This window comes from Thamnophis elegans, chromosome Z (assembly GCF_009769535.1).
Source record: "Thamnophis elegans isolate rThaEle1 chromosome Z, rThaEle1.pri, whole genome shotgun sequence".
NCBI classification, from domain to species: domain Eukaryota; kingdom Metazoa; phylum Chordata; class Lepidosauria; order Squamata; family Colubridae; genus Thamnophis; species Thamnophis elegans.
This window is the reverse complement of record NC_045558.1, coordinates 106,008,118-106,029,605: the sequence shown is the minus strand read 5'-3', so window position 1 is coordinate 106,029,605 and position 21,488 is coordinate 106,008,118. Positions and strand designations below refer to the sequence as shown.

At 42.7% G+C, this 21,488-nt stretch overlaps 1 protein-coding gene across 1 annotated transcript in view; it reads left to right on the top strand.

The window, feature by feature from the left end:
- The window catches only part of PRR12 (proline rich 12), a 35,639-nt gene that overhangs the window by 7,404 nt on the left and 6,747 nt on the right, over positions 1–21,488 (top strand). The window contains exons 2-12 of the mRNA XM_032237806.1: positions 2,047–2,159; positions 3,156–3,317; positions 4,449–7,942; positions 11,847–12,447; positions 13,545–13,915; positions 14,767–14,883; positions 15,353–15,486; positions 16,015–16,475; positions 17,562–17,687; positions 18,733–18,830; positions 20,566–20,694. Coding sequence (XP_032093697.1) covers positions 2,047–2,159; positions 3,156–3,317; positions 4,449–7,942; positions 11,847–12,447; positions 13,545–13,915; positions 14,767–14,883; positions 15,353–15,486; positions 16,015–16,475; positions 17,562–17,687; positions 18,733–18,830; positions 20,566–20,694 — 5,806 coding nt within the window. The remainder of the gene's footprint in view (positions 1–2,046; positions 2,160–3,155; positions 3,318–4,448; positions 7,943–11,846; positions 12,448–13,544; positions 13,916–14,766; positions 14,884–15,352; positions 15,487–16,014; positions 16,476–17,561; positions 17,688–18,732; positions 18,831–20,565; positions 20,695–21,488) is intronic.

The window sequence follows — 21,488 nt, the reverse complement described above, 5'->3', positions numbered from 1 at the left end:
TAAAGTTTTCCAGTAGATGCCAAGACTGATCTGCCCATATCTTATATTCCAACCATCTCTTGTTCCATTCTTTCTCCTCCTGCTTTACATTCCAATATTGATCCAGTGCATTGTAGCAAGGGAGGAACTGAGATCTCACTGTATGAATGAAAATATATCTTTATTTCCTGTTTACTGTAACCCTTTGCAGAATGTACCTTTCCAGTTTGCTGCACGCAGTCCACTGTCTCACCACAGTGACATAGGCAGCAACCTGTGTTCAAAGAGCGGCTTATTCAGTTGGCCTCCATCAGCACTCTCATTCTGCTGTTACAACTTTCTCTGCTCTCTGCAAGCTTTTTGTTTTTATTTTTGCGTTTCTAATTTCCTGCAGGTAGTTGCATTCCTGAGACAGGCGCGCTTACTTTTAGCAAGTCATCTGCAAGTCATGCCTGCCTCTGTTCCTCTTTACAGAGAGGTGCACCACCCCATGCTGCTTCTCCTGTCCCAGGGCTCTTCCTGCATTTCTTGCATGGCACGTGCATAATTGTGGCACATGCCTCAACACACAGTCATAGAATAAGTAACGGTGTCTGGTTGGTTTGGTGCTGGAAGGATGGGAGTGGTGGCACTGCATATAATTATATACACAGATAGCTCCCAAAGCGAGTCTAGAAGAAAAGAGCATAGCCTGATGTGTAGAATTGAAATTTTCTATATAGATACTTTTTAAGAGCTGGGGGAAATGATCTCTGTTTTAAAGAAATAACCCATATAAAATCACCTGATCATGTTTATTAAAAAAGATCCTATCCAAATGTTCAAAAGTCAAAGCAGGTCTGAGCTGATTGCATTGCAGTCCTCTGTTCTAGCCTTCCCTAACTTGAGAAATCAAGTATAGTTGGAAATTCTGGAAATTGTCTTCTCAACCCATAATAGGGGGCATCAGGTTGGAGTAGGATAATATATTTGCATATGCAGACAGAGTACTGAACTCAACAGGGCACATATTTGAGTAGACTTAACAGTTTGTACCACGGATTTTGGGACAGGTATGTATGTGTTTCCATAAGTGGTGTGCTGGGTTTTCAGGATCAGGCCACGAAACCTCTTAGAAACCCTTACAAATTGAAAAGCAGACATCTGTATTTTAATGTAAGAAGAAGAATAATACAAGACCTTCTGGATGTACCATTTTCTATCAGTGGGCTGCATAATTGATTTTGGAATTAAGTTTGTGTCTTTTGTTTTAATAACACAAAATGGGGGGAAATATTTGGGAAGTTTATTCAGGGCAATATTTGACTGATAGAATGGCAGTTTATGTTCAAAAGTCAAAGCAGGTCTGAGCTGATTGCATTGCAGTTAAAGACAATAAAAATTTGGGGGTGTCTGGGACTTGGAAACGGAGTAAGCTTGAAGATGTTCTTCTGTCAACATGTTTGGCTTCTGGGCTAGGCAACTGGGTCTCCCTGCACAAGGGAAATAGGAGGAGAAATGATAGAGCTCAATTACCGAGGGATTAGAAAACCAAGCCCCGGGAACCACATTTCCCATCATGCATCATTGTTTATTACACATTCCAGTCTTCTTTCCTCATATGCAGGCAAAGAAGCCTGTCCAGGACAAGTTTTTGCTCTGAGCATCAAAAACAGGGAAAGAAAGTTGCACCATACATTTATGCATTTCTGATTTCCCAATAATAACCTTCTTCAGCTATCTTAGTCAAAATCATGATTTTGTTCATCTTGAAAATGAAATGCATTGATGTTACACTTACGAAGTTAAGCTTACAATTGCTTAAGGTGTAAAGAGGACATAGATGAACAGAGAATCTGACTTTAGAAGAATACAAGTACTAGATGCTCCTTAGCACTCAAAATCAATACTTCCCGAATGATTGCCTCTCCTTGTTCCCCTTGGTTCAGTTCACAGGTCTTCAGGAAAACAAGCCTGCTTTTGCTGATCTTTGGAGGAACACTTTTAGTGTATTCCATTGAGATATTGAATGTCTACAAGATCCCAGCTCTCTTGCCATGTCTGAAGCCTTGTTTCTCTCTCATTCAGCTTGGTGTACGGCGGATCCCGAAGCTCACATCCAGACACAGATATTTTACACCGCCAAGCATATGCTACTCCTCATCCTCTGCAGGGCTATGCCACAAACCATCACCCAGCAGGTATGGTGGCTGTCTTGCCATTTCCCTTGAAGCCTTAACAATAAAATGTTTTTAACTATGTCTTTTCTTCCTTCTCTCGCCTACTCACTTTTTCTTTTCTTTCCCTCTGTACAGATCTGGATATAGTGATGTTATTTTGCTTTCATTTCAGCTTCGCTTTATTTATTTTGCCTTCTCTATCCCTCTTTTGTTCCAAGAGTAATCTCTGTGTTACCAAGATATCAAGTTAATATTTTAAATATGCTTAACATATCTTTTCTTAACCAAAACATAGGTTGGACTGTCAGCCAGAACAGTGGCATAGGGAAAATTAAGAACGGTTGACTCTTTCTTTCTTTCTTTCTTTCTTTAATTTTTCTGGTCTCCACCTAGGGGCTTCTTCTTCTTCTTCTTTTTTTGGCATTTCTATTTTCTGCTGTTTAATTTTCTTTCCAATGATACATCTTTGAATGAAATGCTCAGACTCAAACTGCTCTGGCAGCTGGTATTGATTAACCAAAAACTGTACCCCGTGTTTAAGATGTGAAAAGATGCATACTGCTCAGATAGAGAACTTTGGTTCTAAGTTCCTCAGCTTCTCTAAGATCCAGACTTGGTATTTCTGTCACACAGCCCCAGTTTCGCCCAGTTCCTCATACGTTCTTCAATTCAGCTTGCCTAACTCTTCTCTCTTCTTTACCAGATGTTTATTGGGTCAATAGTTTCTCATCCCCCCCCCCTTCTGTCTGTATGTTCCTGGCTTTTGAATGATTGCAATCCTCCCTTCTGCACTAAAAAAAGTATTCTATAGTTGCTGTGCCTTTTGATGTCTAATGTTTGTCTTGTCTCTCTGTAGTTCCTCTGACAGGCATAATGCTTGTCAGCTTGTGGGCTCCCTTGCCTGTCCCCTGTGATGAACCTCTTCCTGTTTTCTTTTGCTGTATCTATCATCTCCTTTTCACTGATTCTTAGCACTTCACATCCTTTATTTCTTCTTCTTTTTCATTTCCTTCTTAGGTCTTTCTGGCTTATTCGAGACTGGGCTCCATCATGCCAGCAGTGCCACCCCCGATGCCTCTGTCATGAACCTCATTTCAGCTCTAGAGTCACGGGCACCACAGCCGGGCCCTTCTGCTTCCTCCCTGCTGTCCCAGTTCCGCACTCCATCCTGGCAAACAGGTAATGTCTCTGGAGTTCTGTCAGCATCACGGAAGGAACCGCAGATGTCTTTTTCTTGATACTTCTGTGAAGTTGCTTTATACATCGCTTTATAAATCAATTACAGGATACCATACTATAATTGAAGCAAGGTTCATCATAAATAAGCAAATGAATGAATTAATGAAATACTGAGTGCTCTCGCTCAACATTATTGAACTAAACCATTTGGGTAGTTTGCGTAATGGACTGAATATTTGGATAGTGAGATGGGTGGCGTACAAATTTAATAAATAAATAATAAAGCAGAAAATAAGATTGGGTTCATATAACTTGCTAAAAATCTAAGATTAAAGCTCACCTTAGCATAGAGTGCAAATTCATCTGCTGGGCCTTTAATTCGCTTATTTAAATGTATTGGGCATACCCAGGCATTAAGTCAGATTCTCAATCCATCCAGCTTGGAAGGGCAATCTGTTTCCCTCTTTATGATTGGGTTTTCTTATTCCCAGGCAGTATAGCAATGAGAAGTTTTATAGAACTCGTACTCCAAAGTAACTGGAAGGCTCCTGATTGCCTATTACTAAACTAGCCCCATCAAACTGGCTATAGACTTCCAAGGCCAGCATCCTCTCCTCCCTAGCTTAACGGACATTGCACAGAATTAAATTTAGAATCTTCTGCTTGAAAAGTTGTGCTTTGTCACTAAGATATGGCCTGATCATAATTGTCCTAGCTAGACATTAGCTTTGGGGATGAGGGATCATGTTTATAATGACATGACATGAGGAAATATGCTTTATCAACTCTTCGGCATGCAGTGGGTGAATTTCACAGAATGTTAGGCAAGGCTAAAATGGGATTAGGTAGCTTGTGATTCAGCACGTTATGGGAATTCAGCCATCATCTTCCTATGTTGTATAAATCTGATTACTACATTAAGCCATAACATGATTATTTCTTTGATTGTAACGTGAAACAGTACAGTTTAATTAGTTAACTTGTGGTTAGATTAAGTGTGTTATGCTTCATCATTACTGTCTAGTAAGTACTGTGAGTTTGAGATTGCCTTTATGGATAAGCTTTTAATTTGGTACATCATATCAAAGCACCTAAACAAATACTCTGTTTTGTTTTTTTTTCTCTTTAAAGCCATGCACACTCCAGCGCCCGCTGAGCTCTTTATCTCAGGGGCCCTCCCAGGTTCTGGCACTTTCCCTTCCTCATCAGCGCTCTCTGCTTACCAGCATCCGGCCTCTTTCAGCGGACGCAGCTTCCCAGTCACGTCATCCCTGACACTCCAAGATGCTACTTTCAGCCCAACATCCAATGGCCTACTATCCCCCCATGACCCTCTACTTCACATCAAATCCTCTCAGCCCAGTGTTCCTTCATCCCTCAGTTTTGACAGACTGGGCAGTGCGGTATTGGGTACGGGTTTGCCCTCTCAGAGCTCAGCGTATCGTAGTGCTCAAGAATCAGCTTCCCGCCACCTCCCCTCCCAGTTCAATCTTTTGTCATCCTCGCTGGGACCATCTGACCAGACGTCCCAGCTTTACAACACTTCAGTCTTCTCCAGTTCCCCTGCCTCTTCCATTGAGCGGGCCATCCCCCGGCAAGATAGCGTGATCAAACATTACCAGAGACCTTCTAGTGCCCAGCCGCAACTGCCTGCTGCCCATTCTCTCCAGCATTATCTAAGCTGTGGGGGTAGCTACCAGCAGATGCCCCACCGCTCCAGCCTTTCCTGCAGTCCCCTTGGCGATCAGTCCCCCGCCAGCAGCGAAGGCTCTCAGCAGCAGAAAACCTCTCAGGCTACGAGGCAAGAGCCCTCTCAAAGCTACCGTCCCATTATTCAGTCTCCCGGCTATTCTGGTACCACCTCTTCTTCAAAATCCAAGAGTTACTCGGCTTCCCGCCAACCACCCCGTTCTACAGCCACGCCCAAGTGCCAAAGCAACTACAGTTCATCCACACCCAAGCCCAGCTCTGTCATTGCAAGCCAGTCACAGGCCTATTCGCCTGGCCAGCCTCAGAGTCTCCTTTCCATGAGCCAAACACAGAGTTATTCTGTCAGCCAGCCACAAAATCTCTCTTCAGTTAGCCAGGCCTCACAGGGCTTCAGCAGCAACCAAGCCCAGGACCTCACAAGTGTGAGTAAAGCTCAGAGTTATTCCAGCAGTGGACAAGCCCAGCAGGGCCAAGCTGGGCAAGGAGGACAAGGACTGCAGACATGTCAAAATCAGACTTACTCTCCTGAGCAGCTACAAGGCTTATCGTCTGTTGGGTACAGTGTTCAAACTGAGCCCCATGTTTCTGTCAGCCAGACACCGAGCTACGTACCAGCTCATTCTCAAGGGATGCCCACAGCTAGCCCCTCGTTGAGTTACAGCACTGGCCATTCTCCAGCTATGCCAGGGCACAGCCAGTCTATCGGCTACTCCCATGGGCAGAACCTTCCAGACTCAAGCCCTTCCCAAATCATCCGTCCTCTCCAGTCACCCACCACTAACCGGCCCCAGAGTGTGGCATCGCCTGGCCAGACCCAGAAGTATCTCACTTCTGTACTGTCTCCTTCATTCATGCAGACAGCTCACGCACAAAGTTACCAGGGTTCCCAAGGTGGGTTAGAGAGAGCATCCTCTTACAATAAAGCCAAGGCAGACTCGGACCTGCTGTCATCTGAGAGAACCGAAGATGAAGAGTTTTTAATCCAGCACTTGCTGCAGTCGCAGAGCCCACCAAGGGTGCCCACAGAAGGCATGGTGGAGTGTGAGGAGCGGGCAGGGAAAGGGATGGGCTATGAATTGAGCAAGACTGAAGAGCGTTACCACTTGCAGAGTGTGATTCGGACCAACTCTAATCTGGACAACCAAGGGCTGGAGATGTCCTTGCAAAGCTTAAAGGACAAAAAGAAAGGAGAGAGGTCTAAAGAATACTCCCACACGCGTTCCACTCCAGAGTCTTTGGCCACCTCCGTGGTCCATTTCAGCCATCAAGCTGGCTCTATAGACTCTTATGGGCAAGACATAAAGAAGTCAGTGGAGCAGCACCTCCAGAGTGGCCACATGGATTCAAGCAGTAAGGAAATATCTCAGGCCCATTCTTATTTGCAGAAGACTCCTGAGCACGCCTCCCAGCCTCATCCCATGGAGTCCCACGGATTAATGGCCGGCCAGCAGGGTGCAACCCTAATGATGGACTCCCCTCCCGATTTGCCCCCTCTTTCCCTTTCCCAGCAACAGCAGCAGCAGCAGCAGCAGCAGTCCCAACTGCTCCAGTCAGTGCTCACTCACACCCAAAGCCAGATGCACTCTCGTGGAAAGGTTCGCACCCCACTGGATGTCCATCTTATGGAACCTCAGCGTATGCATCAGACTGAAGCGCCCTCACCGCAGCTTCAGATGCAGGCATTGGAAGCCCACCTCCATCAGGCCCATGTTCGTTCTCAGAGCATGGAAGCCCAGCTTCTTGAGCAGCAGCAGTCCCCCCAACTCCAAGGCCAGCTGCAATCAGAAAGGATGCAATCTGAGGGCATGGAGGTGATGCCCCAAGGCAACCTTTCCCAGTCCCAAGAGATTCAGGACTTTCTAGAGCCCGAGCTGAGCTTGGAATCCCACCTGGGACAGGGCGGGACAGTGCAGAGTCAACAGCATCTTCTTCCAGATTCCTCTTTGGACCCTGATTCCACTCAGCAAGTTCCTCAAGGCCAACTTGAAGGCAAGGACCAGTTTGAAAGCCCCAGTCCTCAAGGAGCCAAGCAACGGTTTGTCCCCCTCACTTCCATCTGTTTCCCAGACTCTTTGTTACAAGATGAAGATCGTAGCTTCTTCCCCGGCATGGAGGACATGTTCGGGCCCCCTCCCTGTGCAGGGGATGAGTTCCCGAAGCCAGATGATGGCACGCAGGGCATGGAAAGGGGTGAAGGAATGAAAGGGGGAGGCTACGATATGATGCCTGGTGGACAAGGCTACCAGAGTTACTGCCAATCAGAAAGTGGGGATGGGCAGCACTTGGGGTTAGATACAGTGTCAGTCAAACACGAGTTGCCTTCTACAGTAAACACAGAACAACTGGGACTGATTCAGTCTGGCCAACATGGGACAGCTCCTGTTTCAGAATCCAAGTCAGGCCTGACCTCACCAATCTTCTGCTCTTCCAAGCCCAAGAAATTGCTAAAGACTTCCTCCTTCCATTTGCTGAAAAAACGAGAACCATCTTTCCAACCTCCCAAAAAAAATTATGCCCAGGAGTATGAATTTGAAGACGATGAGGACAAGGAGGATGTCCCAGCTGACATCCGCCTCAACAGCCGCCGCCTGCCTGATCTGCTGCCTGACCTCATTTCCAGCTGCCGGACAAACCGGACCAGCCTTAGCCCCATGGGTGACATAGACTTTTGCCCACCAAACAGCAGTCTCATGGAGGGGCCCAAGCGGCGAGGCCGCAAGCCTACCAAACCTAAGCGGGAGGGCCCACCCCGCCCTCGTGGGAGGCCCCGCATCCGGCCCCTGACTGAATCTCCCCACGGTGTGGCTCATGATGGCACCAAGAAGCCCCGCGGCCGGGGAAGAGGGAGGGGCAAGAAAGCCGGGGAGGATGGGGTTGAGCCAGGCACAGGCTTGGAATCCCTCAAACCACTCAAGGTAAGATGGGAATCTGAGGAGGTGAGATGCGCTTGTCAACTAGCAGCGCCTAAGGGTAAGAAAGGAAATTTTGGAAAGAGTACGGAGTAGAAAGGATAGTAATAGAACATTGGCTTATTAAGGAGACTTCAATGGAGAATGCAACAGTAAGGGAATGTAGGAAGCTCATGTGTGTCTAGCTAAACCACCGTTGTGCTGTCTCTGACCAACTCTTGTGTTGACGGGTCTCAAGTACGAGTTTCTCCTATTTACTTGTATCTGAGCCTTTGTCCTTGGAGATAACAGGGATTTAATCTAAGCTTATGTTAGCAAAGGTTGTGCTCTCTTGCAGAATTACAGCATCTGCCTATTTAAAAAAAGGGTAGATGTTTTAGGTCTCTGAGGTTATCTGTGGTGATGCATCAGTGAAGTTGGAGAGTTATTCGTACATCACCACGCTGATATAATAAGTGATATAATAATACCTCAGGACTTTGTTTCGTTAGGAACTGAACTAGCAGAGATAGTTTTCATGGAGATATCATATCCGTGTTTGTACAGGTAGTCCTCACTTAATGATCAGATGCTTAGTGAGCATCTGATCAGATGTTACAATGGGCTTCCTCCCCCAGCTACTTACAATCTGGTTCTGGAGCTCCAGTGGTTACAAATAGGCACACATACCACTGACATTATTAAATTTTGGGTGCTTGGCAGTTGTCTCTCCTTTACAGCCTGTTACAGTGTTCCTTGGTCACATGACCACAATTTACAATATTTTGTCAATTCCCAGCATTTTTGGCAATAAGAATACATGGATTTACCACAAAGTTCTAAAATCGAGTCCGGACATGTGAATATCCCAAGTTACAATTGTCATGATTTAGAATGGAAATCATGGGCTCCGTTAATGTAAGTTGAGGAATACCTGTATTTTTACTTCCATTGGCACAAAAGCTGGGTTTTGGGTAAGGGAGGCAAAAACCACAAGAAGTGTTTAGGTTCAGTGTTCCAATTGAGGGTGTATTTGGGATATAATCATTTTGCTGATGCTGGTAGTCCTCAATTTAGGACCACAGCTTAACCCAAAATATCTGTTGCTAAGCAAGACAATTATTAGGTGAATTTTATCCCAATTTAAGGTGTTTCTTGCCACAGTTAAGTGAATCACTATAGTTGTTAAGTTAGTAACACGGTTGTTAAGTGAATCTGACCTCTTCATTGACTTTTGTTTGGCAAAAGGTGAGATAGTTATCACATGGATACTGCAACCAACATGAGTCAATTGCCAAGCACCTGAATTTTGCTCAAATGACTGTGGAGATGCTGCAACAGTGAGAAATGCTCATTAGTCACTTTTTTCAATGCTGTTGTAACTTCAAATAGTCACTAAACAAACTGGCATAAGTTAAGAGCTACCTCTGAATTTGCACTGCTAAGGATTTGTTTGTGTGAAAATTAGTAGTTTATTTTCTTTGGTATTTGGGTTCATTTGTTTCCATCTACTCCTTGTTGTTGCAAAGATAAGTAAGTGTGAATTAAGGATATTGGCACCCTAAACAAGACTGCCACCAATTTTTTTTTAATGGAGACTAAGCATAATTTTTGCTGATTTATATTCTATTCTGAAACAGGTTTCCCACCCCCACCCCACCCAACGGCTTGGTTTAATGTTGGCAGCATTAAATGTGAGCACCAAGACACCACTGTGACAGATCAGTGCTATGGAATAACAGGATATTGAGGGCATTAGGCACAGCTGTAATGGCAATCTTAGAACATCTGCTAGAGACTTGCTGTGATTCATTGCATTGGGGAAGCAAGTAGATGACAGGTTGTGCGAGGGCACCTTGATTCCAGTAGATGGTCTACAATTTTATCTGCTCATACAGAGCTGAGTTGTTTGAATCTTGCCACAATTTCCTGGATTGTGCCTTCCTGGTATTGTATTGTTGTCATTTCTTGAGAGATGTATCGACAGTGTGCAAATTTGAAAACTATTTATTTGTTTGTTTATTAGAATTTTTTTATTTCTCCTTTGTTAGTTTATAAGTAGCTTAATGTGACAAACATAGAGTGCCATGGTGGCCTAGTGGTGAAGATGCTCACCTCCCAGTCAGAAGGTTGAGAGTTCAATCCTAGGTAGCAGCAGATGTTTCTCTCCTAGGGCACAAAGGAAAAAAATATCTGCCATGAACACTGCATGGCATCAGGAAGGGCATCTGGCCAGTAAATGCTCAGCTCCACCGATTTGCCCTGACTCTATCCCAAATTAAGGGATTACAGGGTCAATAAAAAGAGAGTTTTAATGTGGCAAACATTCTTAATACTCCTTCCCCCTCCCATTTTCTTCACAACAACAACAACAACCCTGAGAGGAGGTTTGGGCTGAGAGAGAATAATTGGCCAAAGTCAGCCAGCCAGCAAACAAATCGGTAGTTTATTTTGATTCCTGAATGTCTGGGCCGCCTAGCTATGCTTTAATGCAAAAAAGAATTATATCTCAGATGCCTCTGCTTCTCTGTAAAAGTATAATGGTAATGGTTCATGTTTTATTTATGAAAACATTTATCCTCTGCTTTTCTATGAACCACCCATAAAGCAGTCTGCAATATTGGAAATAATCAAAAGGAAACTCAATTTTACTACCTAATAAACAACTAGTAAGAGAAGTGAATAAACATGGGTTGGGGGGCCACTGACTGAAAAGAAGATATTGAAAAAGAAAGAAGAGTCTCTGAATGCTATGGCAGAAAATGCCCTGTCTCATGTATCCATCAGCCACAGTTCAGCAAAAGAAGATAGCAGTTAGACTTATATACCGCTTCTCTAAGCGGTTTACAGAGTCAGCATATCGCCCCCACAGTCTGGGTCCTCATTTCACCCACCTCAGAAGGATGGAAGTCTGAGTCAACCTTGAGCCGGTGAGATTAGAACCGCTGAACTGCAGATAACAGTCAGTTGAAGTGGCCTGCAGTACTGCACCCTAACCACTGTGCTTGCTGTTGAACGAAGTGTATGAATAGATATATTCAGGTAATCCTTGACTTAGAACCACCGTTGACACCCCCAAAAAATTTTTTATGTTGCTAAGTGAGGCAGTTGTTCATGTGTTTTGCCTCATTTTACATCCTTTCCTGCCACCATTGTTAAGTGAATCACTGTAGTTGTTAGTAACACGGTTATTAAGTGAATCTGGCTTCTGACTTTGTTTATCGGAAGGTTAAAAATATGATCACATGACCCTGGGACACTGCAACCATCATAAATATGAGTCAGTTGCCAAGTGTTCGAATTTTGATCACATGACCATGGGGATGTAGCCATGGTTACATGAAGAACGGTAATATGGTACTTTTTTCCAGTCCCGTTGTGTGAACAGTCACTACATGAACTGTTGTAAGTCAAGGACTACCTTCACAGAATGAAGCAATGCTATGCAGCCCAGCCTAGTCTCAGAGGTTTTTCAAACCTGGGAACTTTCAACTTCCATAATTCCTCATCTGGCACTTCTAGAGGAAAGGACAAAAGTGAAGTTGAACCAAGCATGATTAGATACAGGTTGTTGATAATGCCCAAAGGGCTCTATTGTTTTGATTTACTCCTTTAAGACATAAGCAATGCTACCCTGCTCTTTCCATCTATCACCCAGTTGCTTGGGAAAAATAAATACCCAAATTCTTTTTTAAAACTTAACAATTTTGGAAGCCACATAAAAATAGGTATGTGTATAGTGCACTTCATTTACATATATCTGGATTTGATTGAAGGCTCAAAGGAAAGCTGGTGATAGCGGAGGGGGAAATATGAAAGAAAAAAGGGCCCTTAAGACAAGATCAATAGGGCATCACATAGGCCCACTAGGGCAGGAAGTTGCTTTCCATCCCCTCCCTTCCTTCAATTCCTGTCCGTTCTTCTTCCCCAGCTCAAACTGCCAGTCCCCAAAGGTTTGGAGGGCTCTCAATTGGAAGCTCCAACCCCATCTCACCAGCCCACCCAAGAGAGCAACTTGGATAGCAACCAAACCAGAGAGAAGATCAAACAGAAGATCAAGGAGGTGGAAGAGAAGCAGCCTGAGATGAAGTCAGGGTTCATGGCCTCCTTCCTGGATTTCCTGAAGTCAGGCAAGCGTCAGACGCTGCCTTCCACCGCCATCTCCTCGGCAGTGACAATTGGGGCTTCCAGTGCAGCGGTACCTGTGGTTTCTTCTGCAGGCAGTCCATCCAAGACGTCGCACCCACCATCGGCTACGTCCTCCCAGCACCAACCTCCCTTTAGCATGGCACCACCAATGCTATCTGGTGGTTTGGATGGACCTGAAGGAGATGCAGCTGGGCTTGTCATGAGTTGTACCAGCCCCTGCAAACGGCTTGACGAGGAGCTGAAGCGTAACCTGGAGACATTGCCCTCATTCTCATCAGATGAGGAAGATTCTGTTAGCAAGAACCAAGACCTGCAGAAAAGCATCTCCTCAGCCATCTCGGCGCTCTATGATCCCACAGACCGTAAAGATGGAGAACCCAGTGGTGAGTGCCTGAGCCACCCGTTCAGATCATGGAGTCCCTTACTTTTTGTGACTTCTTTTGTTGATCATTACATGATAGTGTTTCTGATGTGGTGTTTCCTTTTAACAATGTTGGCAATATTTCTAGGATTTCGTTGATGTTGTACAATCACTACGGTATCTTGTTCAGAAATATTTTATGTACTCAAAGGACCAATACGGCTGCCTATTCTCATGCAGTCTAGGCAACTCACAATATTTTTTAATAATTCGTTATTTTATTTAGAAAGTTAAATACAAATGCCAAAAAAGAAAAAAAATTACAAAGATAAAACAAATATAAATACAACATTAAAAAAGAAAGGGAAAAAATATAAATTTTAAATAGATACACGCACACACACACATATACAGTAGATGGACATAATGACAAACTGGGATTTCTAATTAAACAAATCTGAACTGGATGGCATTCTACCATAATGCATTCAGCTTGTTTACTCCTGCTTAGTCTTCTCATTACATAAACAAGTAAATACAAGCAGGATTAATTTGTTTGAAGATCCACCTGGGGTCATAGTGAAATGCTCCTCAATAAGCTAGCGTTCCGAAACCTATTTTGCAGTACAGTTTGCAGTTGGTTTATAAATTATGGCTTATTTAAATTTATCCATGGCACATAAATCTGGTATTTATATAATTTGCTTATTCATTAGCTTAAAGTGAGGAACAGAACTGGAGAAAATAAATCGAGTGCACTAATTTGCAGTTTATTTACATTTATGATTGATTAGGTTAGGATTCCTAGCTTATTGTTACACATCAGAACGCTTATATTTAATTGCACCTGGCAGCATGGTTAAAATCTAACTAAATGTCTGAGCAAATTAAAAATTAAATGAATTAAATGCAGGCATGGATGCCTGAAAAGTCGAAGGCATAGTAATATAAATACATGATGTTATCAAGAGGCTGGTTCCTTCATTCCTTCCTCCAAGTATGTGTTGGTAAACGGTAATCAAAAGAATATCTCCTCAAATGCAAAGTGGTCCAGAGCCAAAGAATTAATTTCCTTGCTGGATGACCCCCTCCTGTCTTCTACTTTGTTTCCTCTTCCAGATGTACCACCAGTGGAGGTGAAAGCCCCTAGCCCTGCTCCTTCCATGGAGGCAGATGTCCAACCAGAGCAGCCACCTCCACCCATCTCCCCAGCCCCATCACTCAAGGAGCCTCCCCCGGTGCTTGAAGAGCTACCACCACCACTGCTACCATTACCACCACCACCACCACCACCACCACCACTACCAACCCAGGAATCTCCTGAACCCGAAGACCCTGAGGACACACGGCCTCTTCACCTTGCTAAGAAGCAGGAGACTGCAGCCATTTGTGGAGAGACAGATGAAGAGGAGGTGGAGAGTGGTGGGGAGGGGATCTTCCGAGAGCGGGATGAGTTTGTCATACGTGTTGAGGATGTTCAGGCTCTCAGGGTATGTAATGAATCTTGACGGCATGTACATTAAAGAAACCCTTCAAATATTAAAATTGAAAAGTATTGTACTCTTAAGCAGAACTAGATGGCTGGATGCCCTCTGCGTGTTTTTGACTTCCTCTGTTGCTAGCTGAAGTTTGGGCCAAGGATTATGGGAATTGTAATTCCGAATACTTGGAGCATGCTAGTTGAGAGTTTTGGAGTTGTTTGTTTTGCAAACTGGGTTTTTCAAACTCAAACGCTAAGTTTAGTGTTGCATCTCAACACAGATTAACACAGTGTTGCAGATTAAGAGAAGAATTTCTCAACATTTAAAGTTTGAAATTCTAAGCATAAAAGAACACTTCAGAAAATATTTGAAGGAAAGAAAATTGTGTAATTAAAATGGGGCATTTGTAGATGATGGTCATTGGAGATCAAACTGAATTTAATTGCACTTAGTTACCATTGAGATCAGGAACAAAAAATAACCACAGATGAAGTATAAGTAAATTCACTGGGTCCCATGTATAACTAGCTTAGTTCTAGATGTAACTTTAAAAGTCCATTTATTTCCCCAAAATTACTTGTAACTCCCCAAAGTTACTTCGCTTTTAAAATGATGTTAGGTGGTTGATGACAACTATTATATCTTTTGTATCTATGGACATATGAAGAATCAGATTAGCTCATCATCAATAGCCTCATACAGAAGAATAAATTGTGAAGAAATGCAGTAACTCTGGGTGCTTTTTGTTGTCCTTCCATGCAATTCTCTTCTGCTAGGGAATATTGGCTAGAAGACAATAGTTGAGCTTATTAACTGTTAATACTTGATATCATTGTAACTACTCCTCTGTTCTTTTGTAGCTTGCACTTCAGACTGGCCGGGAACCACCTCCAATCTGGAGAGTACAGAAAGCTTTGCTTCAGAAGTTTACACCTGAAATTAAGGATGGGCAGCGACAGTTCTGTGCAACCAGCAATGTGAGTTTCCACTCCATCTACTTAAGTAGCATCATATTGCAGGGAAGCCAGAGCTTCAGAAATGAGAGAATCTCACCAACACGATAATATACAAAATCAGTAAATTAAAGTCAAGCTTTAAGCCCTGTTCTCATTCTTTCTTTTGCTTCCCCCTCTCTTTCTCAATATGCTTCTGCCATACTGGGAAAGTATGGTAGCACAGGGACAAGCCAAATGCAGAAGTACTTCTGTTTTTTTGGCCTGTTGATAAAAGAGTAACTGTTCCCCCCCCCCGCCGCCCACCCAGTTTTCTCCTTGGGATAGTCAAGTTGAGCAATTAGCTTGATCTATTATTGTGTCAGGCAAAGGACTTCAATTCCAGTTCCACTTGTTCCCTCATTACTTCCAGAAGAAAAGTTACAAGTGGGATGGTCTCCCCTCCCCTTTCTTTTCTTTATTCAATTCTTTATTTTTCTGCTTCGTCCCTCAGTATCTGGGCTATTTTGGTGATGCCAAGAACCGTTACCAACGACTCTATGTTAAATTCTTGGAGAATATCAACAAGAAAGATTATGTCCGTGTCTGTTCCAAGAAACCCTGGCACCGGCCTGTGCAAGCTGTCAGGTAAAGAATTAGGAAGGTGAACACACATAAGGGAAGTCCAGTGCCAGCTGAGGAAGTGTGTGTGTGTGTGTGTGTGTGTGTGTGTGTGTGTAATTAACTAGGTGACTTTCATACAAGAAACTCTTAATTCTACGTTTCTGTTATGTCACCTCGCAGATGGAGGTGATTGGCTTCCTTTTCCCTCTTCCAGCTTAGGGAGCAAAAGGGCTGAGCCTCTTTTTTTTCTGTTCTGGTTAATCTTAGAGTAGCTGGCAAAGTTAAAGTGGGTGGGACTGGGTGCCTTTGCTTCCCTCACCGGTTCATACCGGGGATCCTTTCCCTCGGAACACTCATCATCGCCTCTGATCCATCTTGAACAGTGAATTAGATTAAGCTGCCTGAACTTTTTGTTATGCTTGATGACATAAAGTTTCCCAGGGCCCCATTGCTTCACTGATTTACACTATTTCTTTGCCCGCAAACTCTCCTGCTGCAATAAGCTTGACCTCCCAAGTCAGCTCTTAGTGCTCTGTTTTTTTTCTGATGCAGGAGACAAAGCCAGCCCAAGGCTTCTACCCCCAAGGTTCCTGTGACACCGAAAGTCGAAAAACCCGAGAAGCCGGAAGTCCCGGAGAAAGCTGAGAAACCCGAAAAGCTTATTAAGGCTGAGAAGCTCCCCAAGGTTGCTGAAAAGGTGGACAAAGCAGAGAAGCCTCCCAAAACGGAGAAAGGGCCTAAGCCAGAAAAGGCCCCCAAGGTGGAGAAGCCTGAAAAGCCCACCAAAGCAGAGAAGTCGGCCAAGGCAGAGAAGCCTCCCAGAGTAGAGAAAGTAGAACCTCCTGTGCCCGTGGTGACAAAAGCTGCTCCAGCTGGTGGAGCTTCTAAACCCAAGTCTATAAAGCCGACCAAGGTGAAAGCTGAACCACCCCCCAAGAAGAGGAAAAAATGGCTCAAGGAAGCAGCATCTTCTTCAGACTCAGATTCCAGTCCTGACCAGCAGAGTGAGGAGGGTGAGTAGGAGGGGAAGGGGAGAAACTCCGCCGGTTTGATGAGCGTCACAAACAGGCAGCTAAGAAATAAACTATCAAGAACCTCAGTAGCCCTGGGAGGCAAGACATGTGGCGAAGCTACTGATCCAAAGGCAGGCATCACACATAGTAACAGAGTTCCTCAACCTTGGCAGCTTTAACTTGTGTGGATAGGAACTCCGGGTGTTGGTTGGGAGTTCCAAGTCCACACATCTTAAAGCTGCCAAGGCTGAGAAACGCTGCATTACACTGTTTCATGGTAGTTCGGTGTGTTGTCCGTACCCAGCCATTGGGAGTTCATTGAACAGATCATATAGGTAAGCGTACTGTGGCTCACTGCCTTGTGTGTGTGAACGAGATCAAGGAGAAACTGAGAATTTAGAAGGATGGAGTATCTGAAGCCCTCCATATGATCTGAATTAAATCCAGCAGTTCCAGCCCATGAGAAGAAAAGGAAAGGATTCTGGGAGTTGGGATGTAGCCATTTTTGAAAGGCCGATGGTTGTCTGGGAGCCTGAGGAAGGGATCTTATCATGAACCATAAAAGTCAGACTGAAAGAAATTACGGAAGGCTGATAACAGGGAGTAGAAAGAAGGGTTAGGACTAGAGTTGCCCTGTCTACAAAAGTGAAGGATTATAGGAACTTCTAGAGCAGTGGTCTCCAACCTTGGCAACTTTAAGACTTGTGGACTTCAACTCTCAGAGTTCCTCTGGGTCTTAAAGTTGCCAAGGTTGGAGACCACTGCTCTAGAGGAATCAAAGAGATAATGATTTTTCTCTCCCCCCTCCCGCCTCTTTATGGTTGTACTGTATCCAGTGCTTCTCAGCCTTGGCAGCTTTAATATATGCCGACATCTACTCCCAGAATTCCCCAACCAGCATTCTGGCTGGGGAATTCTGGGAGTTGAAGTCAACACATTTTAAAGTTGTCATGCTTGAGAAAAAACTATGTAATATAATCCTAAGCCTTCTCCATTGGTTTGCTTGTTAACCTATTTTGAATCTATTTGAAAAGTAGGGCTTACAGATGTCTACCATAATAAAATAATGCTCTATTTCCCATTTAGAACGTGTGCCCACAGGCCGCATTCTCAATACACGAGCCATGAAGGAGATGTACCGCAGTTACGTGGAAATGCTGGTCAGCACTGCCCTTGACCCAGACATGATCCAAGCGCTTGAAGATACAAACGGTGCGCATTCTTGTGTAGATGGTGCTCACAGGCCAATTTGAAATGCCACTGGCTTTTGTTTCCAAGGGCCATTCTTTAGGAACCATGTGGCCCTTCACTTTGCTGTAATCACTTGATGTTTTTTTCTTGATTGTGGCTAGCCTTCTGGAAATATAAAAGCTTTTTTGTTCCCTAGCTATTCTTGCTTATGAAATTCCTGGGGCCAGAATCAGCTGAATATATATACAGTCTTGTTCTAGCTTGCCATTTTAAGAACTAGAAATATACTGGGGGTTTTTTTTTTGTAAAAAAAAAAAGTATAAACATCTCCACATTCTTTTTAAGATGCCTGATTTGCAGAATGCCGTATAACTCCCCAGCTTTGATAAGTTGTGACTAGGGAACACCACTGAATGTTTCATTATACTCCTTTCTGGCAGTCATTTGTATTACACAGATATGAAGAGCTGCTTGGAGGAGGGGTTCTCAAATGTTGTAACCCCACAGCCTTTAAAATGAGAAATGAAATAATGTGTAAAACTAAATAAAAAGTAAATAACTCTAGTTGCAATTGGCAGATGTTTTTGACAGATGTCAAGAGCTTTGGGTTTAACCCATTGTTCTAAAAGCTCTTTGGTGTTCATTCCTTGCTTTGCATATGCAAATTTTTATGGTTCTCCAGGGGAAGCAGGGAATGCGTTTTAACAGTGTTTCAGTTTTGCCTGCCGAAGCCTAATAAACTCTCCTCCTCCCAAAAAGTGCTTCTACCCTGAATTGTTTTCTTGGGGCTACAGTAATCCTTAAGCAAGTATTTATTCATTAACATGTAGCATTTTGAAAAATCTGAAATTCCAACCTCTTCAAAAAAAAAATGTGGCATTTGAAACCTTGTTATCTTCCTTTCCTTTGCCTGCCTGGAACTTAGTCCACTGCAGCTGGGTTTCCTTAGTGCAGGACGCTGGCTGCCCATGTCCTGCAGTTGCAGGTTTCCTGTCCCTGCCCATCCTGGATGCTTTTTTTTTCTTTTTTGTGACCTTTGCCATCTGTTTTGACAATCCTATCCCAGATGAACTTTATCTCCCGCCCATGAGGAAAATTGATGGGATTTTGAATGACCACAAGAAAAAGGTGCTGAAGAGGGTGTCCCTGAATCCATCGCTACAGGTACGAAAAGAGGGCAAGCAGACACTGCTGTTCCCCAAAAACTGGTTTTTGAAAAAAAAGGTATTCATTTTAAGTATATATTTTGCTTTATTGCCAAGATTTGGCTCATGTATTTCCATCTCATTTGCCTTCACAACAACTATGAGGAGCAAGGAGAAGTCAAAATGTTTGAAGCCTATTCAGGTAGGTTAAGAACCCAAGCCCTTGACTAGCAGCCCAGATGGACTGTTGAATCCTGTTCTATATATAATTATGAAAGCCACTCTTAAAATGAGACTCAAAGCTGCCTTGGACATTTCAGTTGTGCTGGCTATCCAAATGGCTCTGCAGTGTGACCTTCAATTCATGTATCAGCAGCTTTTTCAGGAGGGTTTGATTAGTACTCAATCATATATGTTTCAGGCATGCCAGAAATTTACGGCATTTTTTAAGAAATGGGAGTGAAATTAAGCTTAATTCCTTCATTGCACAAAATTTCAGTGATCCTATTTTACAAAAATCTCAGTACTGAAATTTACCTCATGAATTTTAGCCATATTTGAGGGGCAAGTGTATTTTATTTTGAAGATCTATTTAGAATTACTTTGCTGGCCAGTTCTTTAATATTTTTTATTTAAAGTGTCCTCTTAGCCATGGAGATATTTTTTACAAAATTTCACAATAAACTGGAGAGATTGATTATTCCATATTTTTTTGTGTGTGTTAGCAATTCACACAAAGTTGTCTTTAACTTTGCATGTATTATATTGGGAGGGCGATTTATACATGTTATCCTCATTTAGCTACTACAGATACCAACAGTTATGAAACTTTACAACCAATTATCACATGTGTGACCTTTGCAAATCTGTAAAGCAAAGGAAAGCTGAAATAATCTTATAATCAAAGGTTTCACTTAGCAACCATGTTGCTTAACAGTCAAGTTGGCAGTCCCAATTGTGGTTGCTAAACGAGGTACCTGTATGCCTTGTTGGAATGATCAGACAAGTAAAACTAAAGGGTCACTTTTCTATGTTTTTTTTAACATGAGGCATCCGATCCTGAGCTGGCTAAGAAAAGCCATTTCTCCCCATTCTGCTTAAAAGAGTTTGTGAAACAAGAAAACAAATCTTCAAATACAGGAGAAAACAGGTTTCTTTGGTGTGACATTGCCCAGGCTATGGACATTCAGTGCATATTGGACTAAGAGCATTACATGATTTTCAGGATCTTGTACTATGGGCAGCTGCTTAAATAGCCTGTAGTTGGATTTTTCTAGTAAACGAGCATTCTGTTTAATAATAATGCTCTTGTCTGTTTCAAAGAAAGTCGTACGTCATATATAGAGTGGTAGTTCTCCCTTTACCTCTAATTTGTTGTCTCTGAAGTCTTTTCAATGGCTGTCCCCAACTCTATTATTTGAGGATGCCCATATATATATATGGGCATCCTCAAATTATATATATATATATATATTATATATATATATATATATATATATATATATATATATATATATATATATAATCAGCACAAATAAAAAAACACAAATATATATATATAATCAGCACAAATAAAAAAACACAAATAAATAAATATTTATTTATATAAATATATATTTATATATATATATATATATGAATGATTTGTCTAAAACCTTGGGATTTTGTAACAATAGAAAATGGAAATAAATGACCCGACAGCTGGAGATTGTGAAGATGCTTCTTCTCATACATTTATTTTCTTCCCCATTCAGGAGGCACTCCACATGTTCCCCCAACTCCATGCCGAGACATGTGATACCACTGTTAAGTTGCGCCCAGGCGGTGAACCTTACAACCGCAAGACTCTCAACAAACTCAAGAAGAATGTATCCAAACCGCAGGTAAGTGTTGCAGATGAAGATGGTGGCCAAGCTCTGATAAACGTATTCATTTGCATTGATTACTTTTTTCTCTCTTTTCCATTAGAGAGCTCAACGTAAAAAAAAGTTGTGCTCCTACGTATCTTCTTTACACTCACAAATTGCAAAAGTGAACAATAAATCCATAGGGCATTGATGAGAATTTCATAACTGAGGAGTGATTAATGTCAACTTTTTGCGGTGCTCCACACAAGATGGACACCATCAAGACATAACTGTGTTTGACGCCATCTTGTTTAGCTTCACATGCCTCCAGTTGAATTTAGGCAATCAACTATTTTTCTGGTGCTTGAGTACCAAGAAACAAGAAAACATTCTAAAAGTGTTTCATTCCAAAAAGAGATTATCTCTTCTAGCAGTTTGTGGAGGGAAAATGGAACGTTGTCACAAGACTCTGGTATAAGTATTGATTACTATTCCAAACTTATCTTAAGAAGGAAGGCTGGAACTATTGAAAACAATCTTGTCTGAGGCCCAATCCCATCATATGGTCCATGATATCAAAAACCCCTAAGAGAACAATTAACAATTAACTTCACCCCACACCTATTTTCTGCAGTAAATCATTTCTCTAGATAATTGCAAGGGTGTCAATTCTTCATCTTGACTGAAAACTTGATTGAAAGTAGGGACTAGAGAGATGAGGAAATTGAGTCTTTTTTTTACTGTTAAACATATTTTAGCAACTGATAGGTTGATTAAATGTCATTAAATTTCAGTTCCTAATGACTGCATATATAGATCTTCATCACAAT